This window comes from Psilocybe cubensis, chromosome 1, assembly GCF_017499595.1.
Source record: "Psilocybe cubensis strain MGC-MH-2018 chromosome 1, whole genome shotgun sequence".
Classification (NCBI taxonomy): domain Eukaryota; kingdom Fungi; phylum Basidiomycota; class Agaricomycetes; order Agaricales; family Agrocybaceae; genus Psilocybe; species Psilocybe cubensis.
In genome coordinates, this window is record NC_062999.1 from 3,458,811 (window position 1) to 3,472,271 (window position 13,461).

General features: G+C 45.3%; 6 protein-coding genes across 6 annotated transcripts; 1 reads left to right on the forward strand and 5 right to left on the reverse strand.

Annotated features, from left to right (window-relative positions):
• Positions 1–2,106: 2,106 nt before the first annotated feature.
• Positions 2,107–2,560, reverse strand: JR316_0001199 (uncharacterized protein; the record flags this gene model as incomplete). Its single annotated transcript, XM_047887009.1, has 3 exons — positions 2,107–2,159; positions 2,230–2,492; positions 2,545–2,560. Coding segments are annotated over 3 exons (332 nt in total), but the record flags the coding sequence as incomplete, so codon positions are not given.
• A 941-nt stretch (positions 2,561–3,501) lies between these two features.
• JR316_0001200 (Bypass of stop codon protein 6) lies at positions 3,502–5,995 on the forward strand (the record flags this gene model as incomplete). The annotated part of the gene is made up of 13 exons (XM_047887010.1): positions 3,502–3,856; positions 3,998–4,064; positions 4,119–4,399; positions 4,461–4,467; positions 4,523–4,581; positions 4,638–4,928; positions 4,966–5,035; positions 5,087–5,108; positions 5,156–5,182; positions 5,243–5,334; positions 5,616–5,714; positions 5,769–5,794; positions 5,847–5,995. The coding sequence occupies 13 exons, from the start codon at positions 3,502–3,504 to the stop codon at positions 5,993–5,995; spliced, it is 1,545 nt and encodes a 514-aa protein (XP_047754756.1).
• A 449-nt stretch (positions 5,996–6,444) lies between these two features.
• JR316_0001201 (uncharacterized protein) lies at positions 6,445–8,202 on the reverse strand (the record flags this gene model as incomplete). The annotated part of the gene is made up of 10 exons (XM_047887011.1): positions 6,445–6,497; positions 6,553–6,841; positions 6,892–6,947; positions 7,012–7,066; positions 7,119–7,153; positions 7,211–7,326; positions 7,398–7,492; positions 7,571–7,764; positions 7,975–8,074; positions 8,164–8,202. 10 exons carry the CDS (start codon positions 8,200–8,202, stop codon positions 6,445–6,447), a joined length of 1,032 nt encoding a protein of 343 aa, XP_047754757.1.
• Positions 8,203–8,815: 613 nt separating this feature from the next.
• On the reverse strand, positions 8,816–11,281 carry JR316_0001202 (CBS domain-containing protein CBSCBSPB3; the record flags this gene model as incomplete). Its single annotated transcript, XM_047887012.1, has 6 exons — positions 8,816–9,736; positions 9,793–9,887; positions 9,938–10,472; positions 10,537–10,671; positions 10,737–11,009; positions 11,063–11,281. The coding sequence occupies 6 exons, from the start codon at positions 11,279–11,281 to the stop codon at positions 8,816–8,818; spliced, it is 2,178 nt and encodes a 725-aa protein (XP_047754758.1).
• A 148-nt stretch (positions 11,282–11,429) lies between these two features.
• Positions 11,430–11,787, reverse strand: JR316_0001203 (uncharacterized protein; the record flags this gene model as incomplete). The annotated part of the gene is made up of 2 exons (XM_047887013.1): positions 11,430–11,533; positions 11,586–11,787. 2 exons carry the CDS (start codon positions 11,785–11,787, stop codon positions 11,430–11,432), a joined length of 306 nt encoding a protein of 101 aa, XP_047754759.1.
• Positions 11,788–12,208: 421 nt separating this feature from the next.
• On the reverse strand, positions 12,209–12,700 carry JR316_0001204 (Tetra-spanning protein 1; the record flags this gene model as incomplete). The annotated part of the gene is made up of 2 exons (XM_047887014.1): positions 12,209–12,531; positions 12,583–12,700. The coding sequence occupies 2 exons, from the start codon at positions 12,698–12,700 to the stop codon at positions 12,209–12,211; spliced, it is 441 nt and encodes a 146-aa protein (XP_047754760.1).
• Positions 12,701–13,461: the final 761 nt, after the last annotated feature.

The following is a 13,461-nucleotide window of genomic DNA, read 5'->3' on the forward strand; positions in this document are numbered from 1 at the left end:
TGTACTGAGAATCCCACCCAGAAAAAGACGTCGAATTTGACCAGACACTCGTATATCTGGTAGTCGGCATACATCTTTTTTATTCTGATGTCGGCGCCAAGGAATTTGTAAACTTTCCAACCGAATTCGTTGTATATCTTCCACCCAAGGCCAATGTACGCGATTTCAGCTATAGAAATAACGATTGGGATTATAGTGGTGAGGACGTCGATGGGAATATTTGATACTCCGGCAACGGAAGAGTCGGACATGGCTTCTCGGACTTCCCCAATTTGTATCACCGCATAGGCTAGGAAAAGGGCATTGAAAACGCTGAAGCCACGTATAGTTAGATTAAAGAAACCAATTTTCAAGTAATTATTGAAAGACTCACGTCAAGCATAGAAATTGTAGCGTGTTCCGAGCGTATACAGCATCGACTGCCATGACAAATTGGAACACGCTGGAGATAGGGTGAGGATGGATCAGAGTAGAAAAACTGCAGCAGCACGTACTGCGCTAGCGCGAAGATGGCCAAGTAGACGGGCATCCGCCGCGTCGCAATGTCCCCCTGACTCCCCTCTATGTGTTTGTTTTTCTCCCGCACCCTTAGAAACAGCTCTCCTTCAATAGCCAAATCGATCGTAGTCTCTATGAGGACCGTGATAACGTAGAGACGACACGCTAAGGATTCGGGCAGAACCTAGCAAACGCATGAGATGGACTAAGCACGCAAAAGGCCACCAATCTACCTTTTGCCACAATGTACGCGTATCTACTTCCTTCGTTGGAAGGGCAGGAGGGTAAACGTATGCAGTGTCGTGTGTGTCGTCAGACTGTGGGGCGCCTTTGCTTGAGAGGGGTATTGAGTTGGCTCTGTAGTGGGCATGGTGTGTTGGTGTGCCTACGGCAAAGGTCTGATGTCGTGTATTTGAAGCATAGGGAGCGGAATATTCATCAATCAAGTCGTCGTATGAAGCCTTGAAATCCTCTTCTGTTCTTGAAGGCTGGAGGTAGGGGGTATTATGTGTACGGTCGGAATAGGTGTTTGGCGCCGACATGGCGGCGGTGTATGGTTGGCCTGCGAAGAGGTTAAGAGAGTGTGTAGATGAACGATACAAAAGAAAGGTTTTCGGAGTCTGGAGAAGGTTTGGAAAAGATGTTGATGTGTTGCCAACTTTCCCAGCTGTAAGCGGTCTAGCTTCCCCGTGTTACTGTTTGGTCGCGCCCTTAATTAGTTCCGTTGCCAAGTGGCTGTCCCAGTCTGCACAAGTAAAATATGGCTCTGGAGGCTGGCATGCAAGCAAAGAAAAGACTGACTATGCTGGGTGCGCTTTGTCGACACTAGTAAAAATATGTATTGTAGATCGTCCTGATTATTGTTGCATGCCAACAACTAACTAAATTCGTCCAACAAGGACACAACTATTATTAGATGGACAATGGAACCGTGTAGTACCGTGTAGTGCTAAGGCTCAGTTCGATCCCAAGCTTCAATCGTCAAATAGGTAGACATGCTTAGAGAAGCTTAAGTTTTCCCGTAATTTGATTGACCAGTCGAGCAGGTCCTGGTCACTCTTTAATTCTAAGCACAACATGGGATTGGATAAAACTCACCTGCAATCCCAAGGACAGTCCTCGAACCCGCAGCAATCTGCGTACGGCCACTGTCGTATAATGTCATTCAGACATGCACCATTTCATTCAGTAACTCCACTAGATTGACTTACGCGTCTTGTATCGAACGAGCGCATAAGTTTAGGCTCTGAGCTTGCGCTTTGAGAAGGAGCATTTCGTCCTCATTATCGCAACGCAGAGCGACTTTAGTCTGGCTGAACTTTACTTAGCATCATCATATCAGAGCCCAAGAGATTAGCGCGTACCCCGTTCGCTCCCATTGCCGTAGAAGCTAGAATGCCGGAAGCAAGATTAAGATAATGGACGGGGACATAAGATCTTCGCGTACAACAGGATTCTTAACCAGAAGTGTCTTGTAACACGCTAATGCTGCATGGCTGGGAAACATTAAACAGAATCCTTTGAGTTTCTGAGCAATTTCGGCTTACGAGCATCTGGGTAGAACGTGTTTAGGATCCGTTGCATCGATTCAAGCCTTGAGATACCTACTGAGCAGCTATCTTCCCCGATGTCATCCCTAAATCTGTGCGCACGACAAGAACCTACAAGGCAAAGAATGCTGAATGAACATCATGTAAAAATGCGTGTTTCCCGGGATGGAAGCAAACATACCATTTTACAAGTGTCCTCGATGGGGTCCATTTTGAGTGACTCGATATCTCCATCTCCTAGGCTTGAAACTGAACTTTCTTCAGTTTCGTCCGTTTCATTTCCATCTGACAGCTCCTCGACTCGGAGCCTCTTTTCAGCGTGAGATTGAGGGGAAGGGACTACGGTATTTTCTGTCGTGTTTTCGTCGGTCCGGGCTTTGGTATGTGTTCCTGCCCAGAAACCAATGGAAAGCGAAGTGACAACTAAAGCGGCGTAGATAGGGACTGTCATAAAAGAATCAGCGACTTGAGGTCTCATTAAACCGATTAGACATACGGATATTCTGGCCCATTGTGCAGGGAAGGTAAATAGAGGCCCTGAGCTGCAAAATGACAATGAAAGAAGCAAAGACGCGTCCTGTTAAAGCCAAAATTATAATGCACGTGCCATTAGCCACGGTCGTGTTTTATATGTCCGTCATTTCTTGGCTTTTCTAAACATACATCGTTCACTCCGTGCTACAATATATCATCCTGCTTCAGTCCATGCTCTAGATCTCTTCCCCTGGCTGCATTAGACTTCAGAGGCGCTTCGTAGTTCCGTAAAACACGCAAAGGAACGCAGATTCCGACTTACAATGCCTATACGAAATTTCCTTACGTTTGACATCTCCACCTGACCTCGTCTGCCGAAGTTCACTGGCTGTCTATCGTATTTTACGACCCGGTACGCTGGAATTAAGGATCGAGCGCAACCCAACGTAAGGCAGTACGAACCTGCACGCTTGATTTGGAGCTCCCCGTCTCCCCTGGAGTCCTTTCTGAACGTCAGACATCCCCTACTTGACTGAATTTACGTACTCTGTATCTTTGCACGCAGCATAGATATGTCCATTAAATCTTTTCCAAGATCTTGATATTCTCGGAATCTCACGATCAGGTAGATAGCGTGGTGGATAGCGTGTTTGCTGTCGCGCTTAAGAGTGTATCATTGGTCACTGGTACGCTTTCGTTTTATCAAGTTAATATGATTATCTGACCTTGTGACAGAATTAAACTTAACAACACCGGCATCGCAGAAGCTACTTCGAATTTTACAGGCCGAACTTGTTGAATGGGGATTTCCTCCTTCCCTACCTGATTTTTTACATGCCAAGAAGGGTATATGTACTCCACCGCTTTTCAGGGAGAAGGAAATGCCTTGAAGATTAGAAAGGTTGAATGAAAAGGGGGGCTGAATCGAAAATCCGGTATTTATTCTGCAAAGGTTTATGGCGTTCCAGCACCTCTCGAGATGTCCCTTCGAAACCTCCAATCTTCTCTTTCCAAAAATCAGGAAAATATACACACCAACAGGTCATATGTTTCCAACGACGATGAACTCCAAACCTCACCACCTCCTTCCATTGACTCCTTGGCACCTACTTTTGCACCTGAACCACCTTGTTTACCATATACACATTCGAAGGAAGACTTGCGCAATTCTCCGTCTCCTTCTTCCAGTAAACCTTGTACCATCGTCGACAACGGCAAAATATCCATTACGACTGATTCTTCTGAAGGGAATTCTTCATCACCACCAGATCGTTTAAAATGGCGTTTAGCAAGTGGGTTTTTTGCATACTTTATGTGCGGCTGGGGCGATGGTGGTAAGTCATCCAACTCGCAACCTCTGATGTGTGTTGACTCTAGTCGTCGAACTTACTGTTTTATAGTTACCGGCGCCGTTCTTCCTGGCAAGTATATGTTTTGTTTGACTGTGCCTTTAACGTTCATTTTCGTTTTTATAGACTTTATGGCCGATTATCATATCACTTTCATGATGTCCTCCTTACTATATGCTGCGACTACTGTCGGGTATGTAAATATGACATCATAAATAAGATAAATATTTTATTTACTTCTGTGAAGGTTCATAGTTGGAACTATGTTGGTGGAGTCAATTATAAACCAACTTGGCCGCTTTCGTCTTGTTGCGGACCATTCATCCTGGATTCCAGCCATACAATTGCTCAAGACAAAGCAAAGTGATAATGAAATAGGTTACTCTCCCTCTCAAGCCCGTCATATATCATTACTAGTTTCGAGCATTTTGCATGGGATGTTCTTCGTTATGATGGGATCAAGAGGAGGTTTCTGGGCGGCTTTCGGTGCCTACGCTGTTGCCGCTTTTGCGAGGTCTGTCTTGACAGGTAGAGTTCGCAATTTAAATGGTAGATTTTATCTTATGACTGATCATGTTATATTGAACAGCTTCATTGTGAGTTATCTTCGAACCTCTTGATTTAATTTTAACATGCTAATCATCCAGTCAGAAACGGTTATTTCGCAGAAGGGCCAAAGCAATCGCTTGGATATGCTTTTGGTTTGTGGAGTTCGTAGTTATGACTTTACCCAATGCTTCACTGCTCATAATTTTCAATCTCGCAGGTTTAGGAAGTGTTGCATCTCCTTTGCTTTGCCAGTCCCTCATCGCGGTCAACGTGCCTTGGTTTAATTTCTATCTTGGTTCTCTAGTGCTATCAGCTGTTAATGTGGTCTTCCTGGTCACAACTTTTAAGCCAACGCTCCGTGAGCATTTGCATGACCGTCAGAATGCAATTATGCTCGCAGCGAAATGCGATAATAAGGACACCTGGGTAGCAAATAAAAACAAGGAACATTTTACTTCGGAATCTCGATCTGAAAACGTCGCAAGCAACAAAAAAGGCACGAATCCAAGTTTTTGATGTCTTATGACTGCTGATATCACAACCAGCCCTTTCAAGCGCCCTAAAGATGAAGTTCCAGTGGGCAATTTGTTTGTTCTCATTACTCTACTACGGATGGTCAGTCTTGCATACCTATATCATTTCCTTAAATACTAATTAGCCCAACAGTGAAACATCGACGTCAGGATTTGTTAGTGAATCAAATTTTGACAAATATTTGTTCTGATGAAAGTATAGATTGTGTCATATCTACTGGATATCAGAGTCAGTTCATTATATATAACAACCCTTATTTTGCATACTCTGACATGAATTATCTTGTAGAACGCTAATCCAAAGACTGTTGGATACGTCTCATCTGGTTTCTGGGGTGGCATCACTATCGGACGGTTTGTTTGGGGACATGTAACCCCAAAGTACGTCTAACTTGAAAATTTTCGTGATCTGAACAGTTCATTTGACCTTTATACTAGACTTGACCCTGCTGGAAGGAAAATAGTCGTTCAAATATGCATGTTAGTTCAACGTGCTTTTTACTTTTCTAAAGGCACATCGACTTACTCTGTCTTTGTAGGCGTAAGACTACATTGATATCTTTACACCAAAATTCGATTAACTCTTTTATAGTCATTGGACTCTTAATGCAAATTCTAATATGGACAATTGGTTCAAACATTGTGAATTCCATCTCAGTCAGTATCATCGGTTTGGTTTACGGACCTGTCTTCCCGGCCTCTTTGACACTCGCCAATGATATTCTACCTCTTGAGGTCCGGATAATCAGTATGGCGCTAATGTAAGATTTCGTCATTTCTTATCTACTAGATTTTTGGCCTAACGCCAACATTAGTTCTGCGGCTGCCAGTTTGGGATCAGGTATATTTCGACGTTTCGCAGCAAACCTTATGTCTGATTGTTCTCTCATCAGCCTTGTTCCCATTTGTTGCTGGAACAATATTGAGCATTCAAGGAATCCATACTTTGACATATTTCACCGTCCCTCTCGCTGGCGCCCTTACTTTTCTCTGGGCCCTATTTCCATCCAAACCACCCTCTCGTCCCGAGACATCTGTCTGAGAAAAGGATGATGTTTGTTATCCCTCAACGATCCAGATGCTGCTTCAAGGCTCCATGCCCACATCTGTTTTTGACTATATCTTGACTGCTATGTATATATTAACTGTCAAAATTTCATAGATATCGCTCAGTACAGACTGTTCTTTTTCTTCTACTTTTCTTGTTTTACAACTTGAAACCGTACTGCAGCTTTCATGTATTCTGTAATCTTCACCCCAGCATTGGGCCCACATGTTTTCTGCACTTCTAATGCAATCTGTATTCGAATTCGCAATAGCAATAACATGGCCACTTGATGCTAGAAGATGTAAAGACGGGTAAATAATTAGTTATATCGTACATGTTTGCTATGGATGACATGGATTTGCTTTATACTAGTACAAGGTTGAACGGAAATACGGGTTAACGACAGAGTCACGGAAGTGAATTGATAGATGTGTTGATGAGGTTTAATCGCTGTCAGTATCAGTCGACGATCCTGTTTCATTAGCATGATCAATTTCTAAATAACGAGGGTCGTCAGAGAAGATGTACTACGTCATTGCAGAAGAACTAACCAAGTTGATAATCCGGAACATGAATTGGTTGTGGGCGAGGTGGGCTAATGGGGCGACGAGGAGGGCCAGTCCCCATAGCCAGTGGACGACCTCTGACGGCTTTATTCACGGCAATAGGTCTGGTCGGACTTTGCGTGGAAAACGTTGACGACGGTGTACCAGCTACGAAACCATCCGGTGAAGAATCGCGGGATGATGCCGACGACCGATCGAGGAAGGACGCAGTCGAGGAGTCGCGCAGCTTAGAAGGTATCTTTGATTGGGAAGTTGTAGAGGGTGAGTAATGAGACTGCACAAATGTGATAAGAATTTATCAATTAAGGAAAATATGAATCCTACATTGCTAGGAAATCCAGACAACTCTGGATCGGCTTTTACTCTGGACACAGGCGAACCTGTAAAGATCAATAATTTAAAAAAGAGCACTAAGCAAGATATATTGAACCATGCTAAACATACCAGAGGCTTTGCCCTTCTTTGGTTTTTTATTGGGTGAGATCGTGGGTGACCCAAGCTACCAGATATCCATCAGTTTCAGGCAGAAAAGAACTAAGCAGCATGTATACCCTTTTCCGTTTGAGAGTAAAGTCCCCTTCGTCCGCTGTATTCCCATGCAACGTAAGGCTGTGACGAGCATCGATAAAATCAAGAAACGAACCTTGTTTCTTCCCTTTACCTTTACCTTTGTTCTTTCCGTTTGCGGTGCCTTTCTCTTCGGATATATAACCACCGTCGGACAGTGGTGACGCTGAACGACCGCCTTCTGAGGATTGTCTAAAATTGAGTTTCGCAGTCAGATATTGAATATTGTTTATAGAAAACAAATTAGGAAAAGTAGAACTAACTTAGGCTTCGTTGCGTTGCCTCGGACAGCACCTCTTCGTGATGTACTGAGGCCTAGGCAGGTGGTAAGGTGTGGTGCATATCTGTTTGGCGCCAGCTAAAGAAAATCGAATAGCATCAACATAATGAGTATATCAGGCGTATTGCTTGATGGATAACTGTTAGTTAGACGCACTTGTCTTTGGCATGAAACACATTCAAGGAGCTGTGCCCCGTCACCCTTCAGACTTGTAGGTGTACTGGCTCCAGTGCCATTCGGCACACCTTTAGAGGCCCCTCCATCATATCCACTTGTAGAGGAGGGTGTGTCTGCACGTTGACCAAAACCTGACGGGCGAGAATTGTCGTTGGTAGTACGAGGATTATGTACTGAGCAAAAAAAATAACGTCCGTTATGTTTGACAGGAGACGTACAGAAGTCAATGATTCACTTACTTGATCCACATCTAACGGTTTGTACGTACATGATGCATGAGCAGGGAACAGTCACTGAGGTTAGCATCTGGGGCACCACTAAACCTGCACAGCGATTTCACTGCAGCAGGCGAAGATTCAAGAGGAAGACGCACTGGGTATTACACGTTGTACACACAGATTTTCCGCGAACGACTTCGTGATGGGTTTGCAAAGTCGCATCCATTACCAGCTCTTCCAGCATAGCCGCGAATACTCGCGCAGTCTGTTACGACATAATTGTAAGGCACGACCCAAAGTAAACTTGCATGTTAGGAGCGAGGACAACCACTTTCAACATATAATGTATCTTACCAAGGCCGCCAATGTTTCCTCTCTCTCTGATTTGGGCATTGTCTGCGCGAGAACGTCGTGTGATTAGAGGGTGAATGTGTCCAGTCAAACAATGGTAAATTTCAAACTCCTGGGTGTCGAAGAGTAACAATGCCTTCAAAGTAAATATCCCTCAAGCTAAAACAATAGCCAGGGAAAGTGTAGTGATGCAGTTCCTCAGTCGTGGTCTGTGAGAGTGCCGATGAAAGTGGAAGTAGATGTACGCGACGAGCAATTACAATTACACTGTGATCACGTTTTCAATGAATACATTAAGCGTCTAATGCAACATCTCAACAAATGAACAAATAGTGTACCATGCCCACATATCCTAACTCTCCCAACTGAAAAGAAAACATTAAGCTAGCATTAATTGGGTCGTGTCAAGGTCGTGTGTCATAAAGGAAGCTCGAATATCATGTATAATAAGTAACGGACTTTTAATGGCCTGAGCGTCTAGATAAGAACGAACGGAATTCCAAAATAAAAAAGAATTAACGGGTGGGTGGAAAGAGCCTAATCATCAAAGGTATTCATAATTTTTTTCTAATAATCAGCGAACGAATAAGCATCAACACCACTCTCCACCCCATTCCTACTTTCCAAACTGACTAATCCAAAATGATAGGAATATTTAATAGTGGTTCGAGGTCAGTCTTGAGATAGTGAAGACTCCAACAATGACGACCGCCAGGGCACCAATGCTAGCAGGAAGTAAGAGGTCTTTGGGTATTCCGAATACTTCATCACCTGCAGCGATAGGAGCAGCACGTTGTGGGGCAGGAGCCAAGGGTTCCGGGATGACCTCCTTCAAGGGTGTAGGTACGTTCGATGCGACGACCTGCTCAGCTTTCTCCACCTCGCGAACCTGTTCAATGGCAGCGGCTGTAACCTCCGCAGCCTTGGCTTCGCTCTTGCCAGCACCAGCTTCAGCCCATCCTTTACCACCCTGCACGAAAAGCACCACACGATCCTGGGCTGCTGCACGAGCGATTTTAACAGCCTCCGAAACGTCATGGTCAGACGTGATCAAAACAGTATCGCCATCGGCATCAGTATACGACAAATGGAAGTCGATAGGGTCAGGTCGTGTTGCGACATCTGAAGTTGGCTGGAACTCCGTGAAGAAGGGATCAGTGGCGAGTTTTCCAGCAACAATTTCACGCAGATGCTCAACATCATCATGGCGAGACTGGAAACGATGGGTACGCCCACTTGGCGTACGGAATTTGAAAACATATGTGCCATCGTCTGCAGGTACAGGGACTCCGCCACTGGGAACGTGAAGACCCTTCTGGCGGCCATAGCCTTCAAGAGCGGAAACATGATCATCATCCATGACAGAAGCCGAATCATTGGGGTGCACCTCAGAGTGAGGAGATTGTTGGAGATGAAGGTCATTGATACCAGCAAAGGACCTGTTGTCGGTCATAGCATGCTGAGAACCAGACAGGACAGATTCGCCATCGTCATGTCCAATGGAATCAAAGAAACGTCCCCACATAGGACCGCCTTCCGAGTCACTGTGACCAGCTTCGCCAGACATAGCGTTCATCTAAGATAACGCAACTTTAGATTAAGATGATAAAATAGATGTACAGATGAACAGACCTGTTCCAGAGTGGCATATGTAAGCTTTAAGACATCAACGATAGCAACAAGATGTCCATCAGCCTCGATAACAGGAAGATTGAGGTAATGTCCATCTGGGAGATAATGTCAATCATTTTTTAACAACATGGCAGGACCAGCTTACTGTGCATCTTCTTCAAGGCATCATGAACGCTCATGGTAGGAGGTGCAGTATCAGGATGAGGCGTCATAACACGGACAACACTGCACCGACCAGCGTCCAAGCCAGCGGCGATCACGCGAAGCACAACATCTTTGCTGGTAAAGATGCCAGCAATCTTTGCGGGTGCGGGGTTGCCGGATGTTTGTGGACCCGAAGGTTCCATGACACAGACAGCAGTGGTCCTTCGTTCCTTCATCAATTTGGCAACCTCACGGACAGTAGTCTTCGGGCCCACAGTAGCAGGCTGGGTGAAGGTATCCATGACAGTAGTGAGATCAGGGAGCGCAGTCTTCTCACGTAGCTTCTCCGCCCATGCAAGCATAGCGGCTGCCTGAGGGTTGCCTCCGACCGCGCCAAGCTCGGACTGCACGCCAGCCATAGCATTGAAGAGCTGCTCTGATGCAGCCGAACTTCTCTCAACCTTACCAAGAGCTTCATGGAAAACCTTGGTGATGTCCAGCAAACCGACAACATTTCCATCTTCGTTACACACGGGCTAGTGAAGAAGAAAATACCATTGGTAAGTATGTTTAAATTTGAAGAAGAATTGTAGAACGTACAAGATGTCTGAAATGTTTCGACACCATGAGTTCCAAGGCCTCAGTCGCGCTAGTCGAGTCGCGAGTGACCATTGGGTTACGCGTCATGATCTGACTGACAGGAGTAGTATGAGGATCAAGTCCTTCTGCTGTAACCTACACGGCGTATACTATGTCAGTTACTCTATAACAGCGCATAAAGAGATAGAAATAGTACACACCCTGTATGCCAGATCCTTAGCGGTGAAAATTCCGCTCAACCCCTCTTCGTCATCCACGACCAACACACAATCTGTTCTCTTAGCGGCGCATAACTGGCTGGCCTCCGAGACGGTGATATTCTCCGGAACCGTCAAAGCAGGGCTGGGTTTGAGCGCAGCGACAGTTCCTTTAGCGGCGGCGGGCTTGCCGCGCTTAGAGGTTCGTTGCTGGCTGTGGGTCGTCGAGATCGTGCGCTTGCGCGAGAGTTCGGATTCGATCTTCTTGCGGATAGCCTGATTTATGTTTTAGTCAATATGTTCCAGGAAATTAAGCGGGTTTAGTTAACCTCATCTCTCTTCGATTGTTTCTTTCTTGTCTCAGCGACGGAGACACTACTTTGGAATCCGGATACAGTAGACATGGTTGCACCTGTGCTAGCAAAACTATTTGACGTGTTTGAACGAGCGCCTGGCCTCGGAGAGATAGCACGTTCCGGACTAGTAGGAAATGGAAGTGGAGACTGGGTACGGCCTGAGTTATGAGTAGGAACGGGTATACGGGACATTCAGCAACTGCAGAGACTGCAGAAAGTCAAGCGTCAAGTTCAGTCCAATTCGAATCGAAATTATTCCCCAAAGTGAATGTGATCTTATTTACATATATTTGTTATATATTATTGTTGGCTAATTTATTATGTAATATTGTGGCGAGTTTCACGTGCGGGTCTTCCCGTTCCGTAGTGAGCCCCTATTTCTGGCTTGATATACTGTGTAAATGTAGTAGGCGCCGCCGAGCGCTGCTATTGCAAAGAAGTTGGCTGGTTCAAATAATCAGCACAATATAATTTCAAGCTGACCAAACAATCTTACCTGCAATAAAACCAAGGGCTCCCTGGAATACGTCTGTGACCATCGCGATCAGGTGCTGGGCCACTTTGAAAACGCTTGTGATGACGTCGCCTCCCAATGCGAAGATGGCATGGAAGACAGCAAACACCGATTGTACGAGTGAGAAGACAATTCCCACTATTGAGTTGATAAATTCTGTTATGGCGTGTACGATTGAAGGCATGGTTAAGTTTGTTTGCCCTTCCCCACATCCCCACCCACGGTTTTATACATTGTACGGGCTCCATAATTGACGGCGACGTCATGGACACACTGTACGCCACCTTCGTCATGTTGGGATTAATCCTGGTTGGCAAGTATCCAAAAGTACAACAATGAAACAAATAATTAGCACTGTAGGCGCGCACTAAATAAAAACGACAGCATCCAATCTAATAAAATAAAGAGCAGAAACAAATCGTGTCTTGTTCCAACTGTTTCAATGTTTGTCCACCCGAACATAAAGATTAAACACAACCAAAAAAAAACATCGAATGATTGTAGTTATTCCAGCCATATCTACGTTCCAAACACAGGGACACTATTCAACAAACGCTCCACACACAATGCCATTCTTGTTTAGGAAGATAATGGACAGTCACAAATCATCGTGCAGCCTGGGGAGGAACACCAGCGTTGGGTGTCAACGTGGATCCAGACCAAGTCTGGACAGCGTATTGAACTTTGTCCCAAACTTGTGCGAGCACGGGTGGATTAGTGGGTTTCCGGATGAAGGCATCTGCACGGCTATTGACGTATGCGACAGCTTCGCGAGTGAACAAGGAGTGGAAGTGGCGCGCGCGCAAGAAGTGCGCAAAGATTATAGGTGCCAAGATTGAATTACGCCATGTCAAGCATCCGAGGAGAACGCGAGCCATAATAACAAGTTCCGTGTAAGCAACAACCTTCATAGCGTTGTCGTAGTTGGCTGGAATATGATTTAGGATATACGAATTGTTTGAACGTGTTTCATGCATACCTTTGACCCAGGCCTGGAGTTTCTTAGCCAAAGGATGAGGCTGGGGAGGGCCGCCAGCAGTAGCAGGTTGTGCAGGGGGGAGGAATTGGGGCATCAATGTTGTACGAGTGAAAGTCATGGCATGGAAAAGCGAGAAAATCATGTACGGCAACAAAGCAACTGCATGCAAATACATCAGTGTGGCCAAAATAAAGCAGAAACAAGATACAGACTCGTAACCGGTTTCGAGGTCCACCAGAAGAAGGCGAGGAGGAAGTACTGAACGTTCTAAATTCAATATTGGTATCAGCGTCATGATAGAAAAGTACACGACAAGGTCAACCAACCTCATCGAGCATGGCCTTGCGTATGTAGGCAAGATTGGGTTGAGGTGTCTGGAAGGGGGAACGTGTGTTACGTCATGTTCCAGGCAACACATACAGCACGGATTGCGCTCGGAGGAAAACGTGTTGACATACCCCCAACGATTTACTAGTAACAGAGAAGATATTAGCATTCTGTGATATCACACAAAGAGAGATATGTTGACGCACTGGCATACAATGGCATAGCTGATCAACGCGCCCGTGAAGCTGGCTGTACACGTCGCGCAAAAGGAAGTCAGCGGGTTGTGTCGGTTGCATACATATGAGTACTAAGAAGGGATCTGACCTTTGTACCACGCAGCAGAGACAGTTTTGAAAGTGACCCATGCAAGGATATACCGCAAAGAGGATAAGAGAAGTAAGAAATGGCCAGAAGCCCAGAGATAGTGCTGTGAACAGAATCTGAGTGCTAGTTCAGATTAAGGTCATAACCTTTCTAAGAATCACCTGAGTAGTTGCCATCGAAAGGGCCGGAAACTTGTAAAGAAGTGACTGTACAGTTCAAGAATGCAAA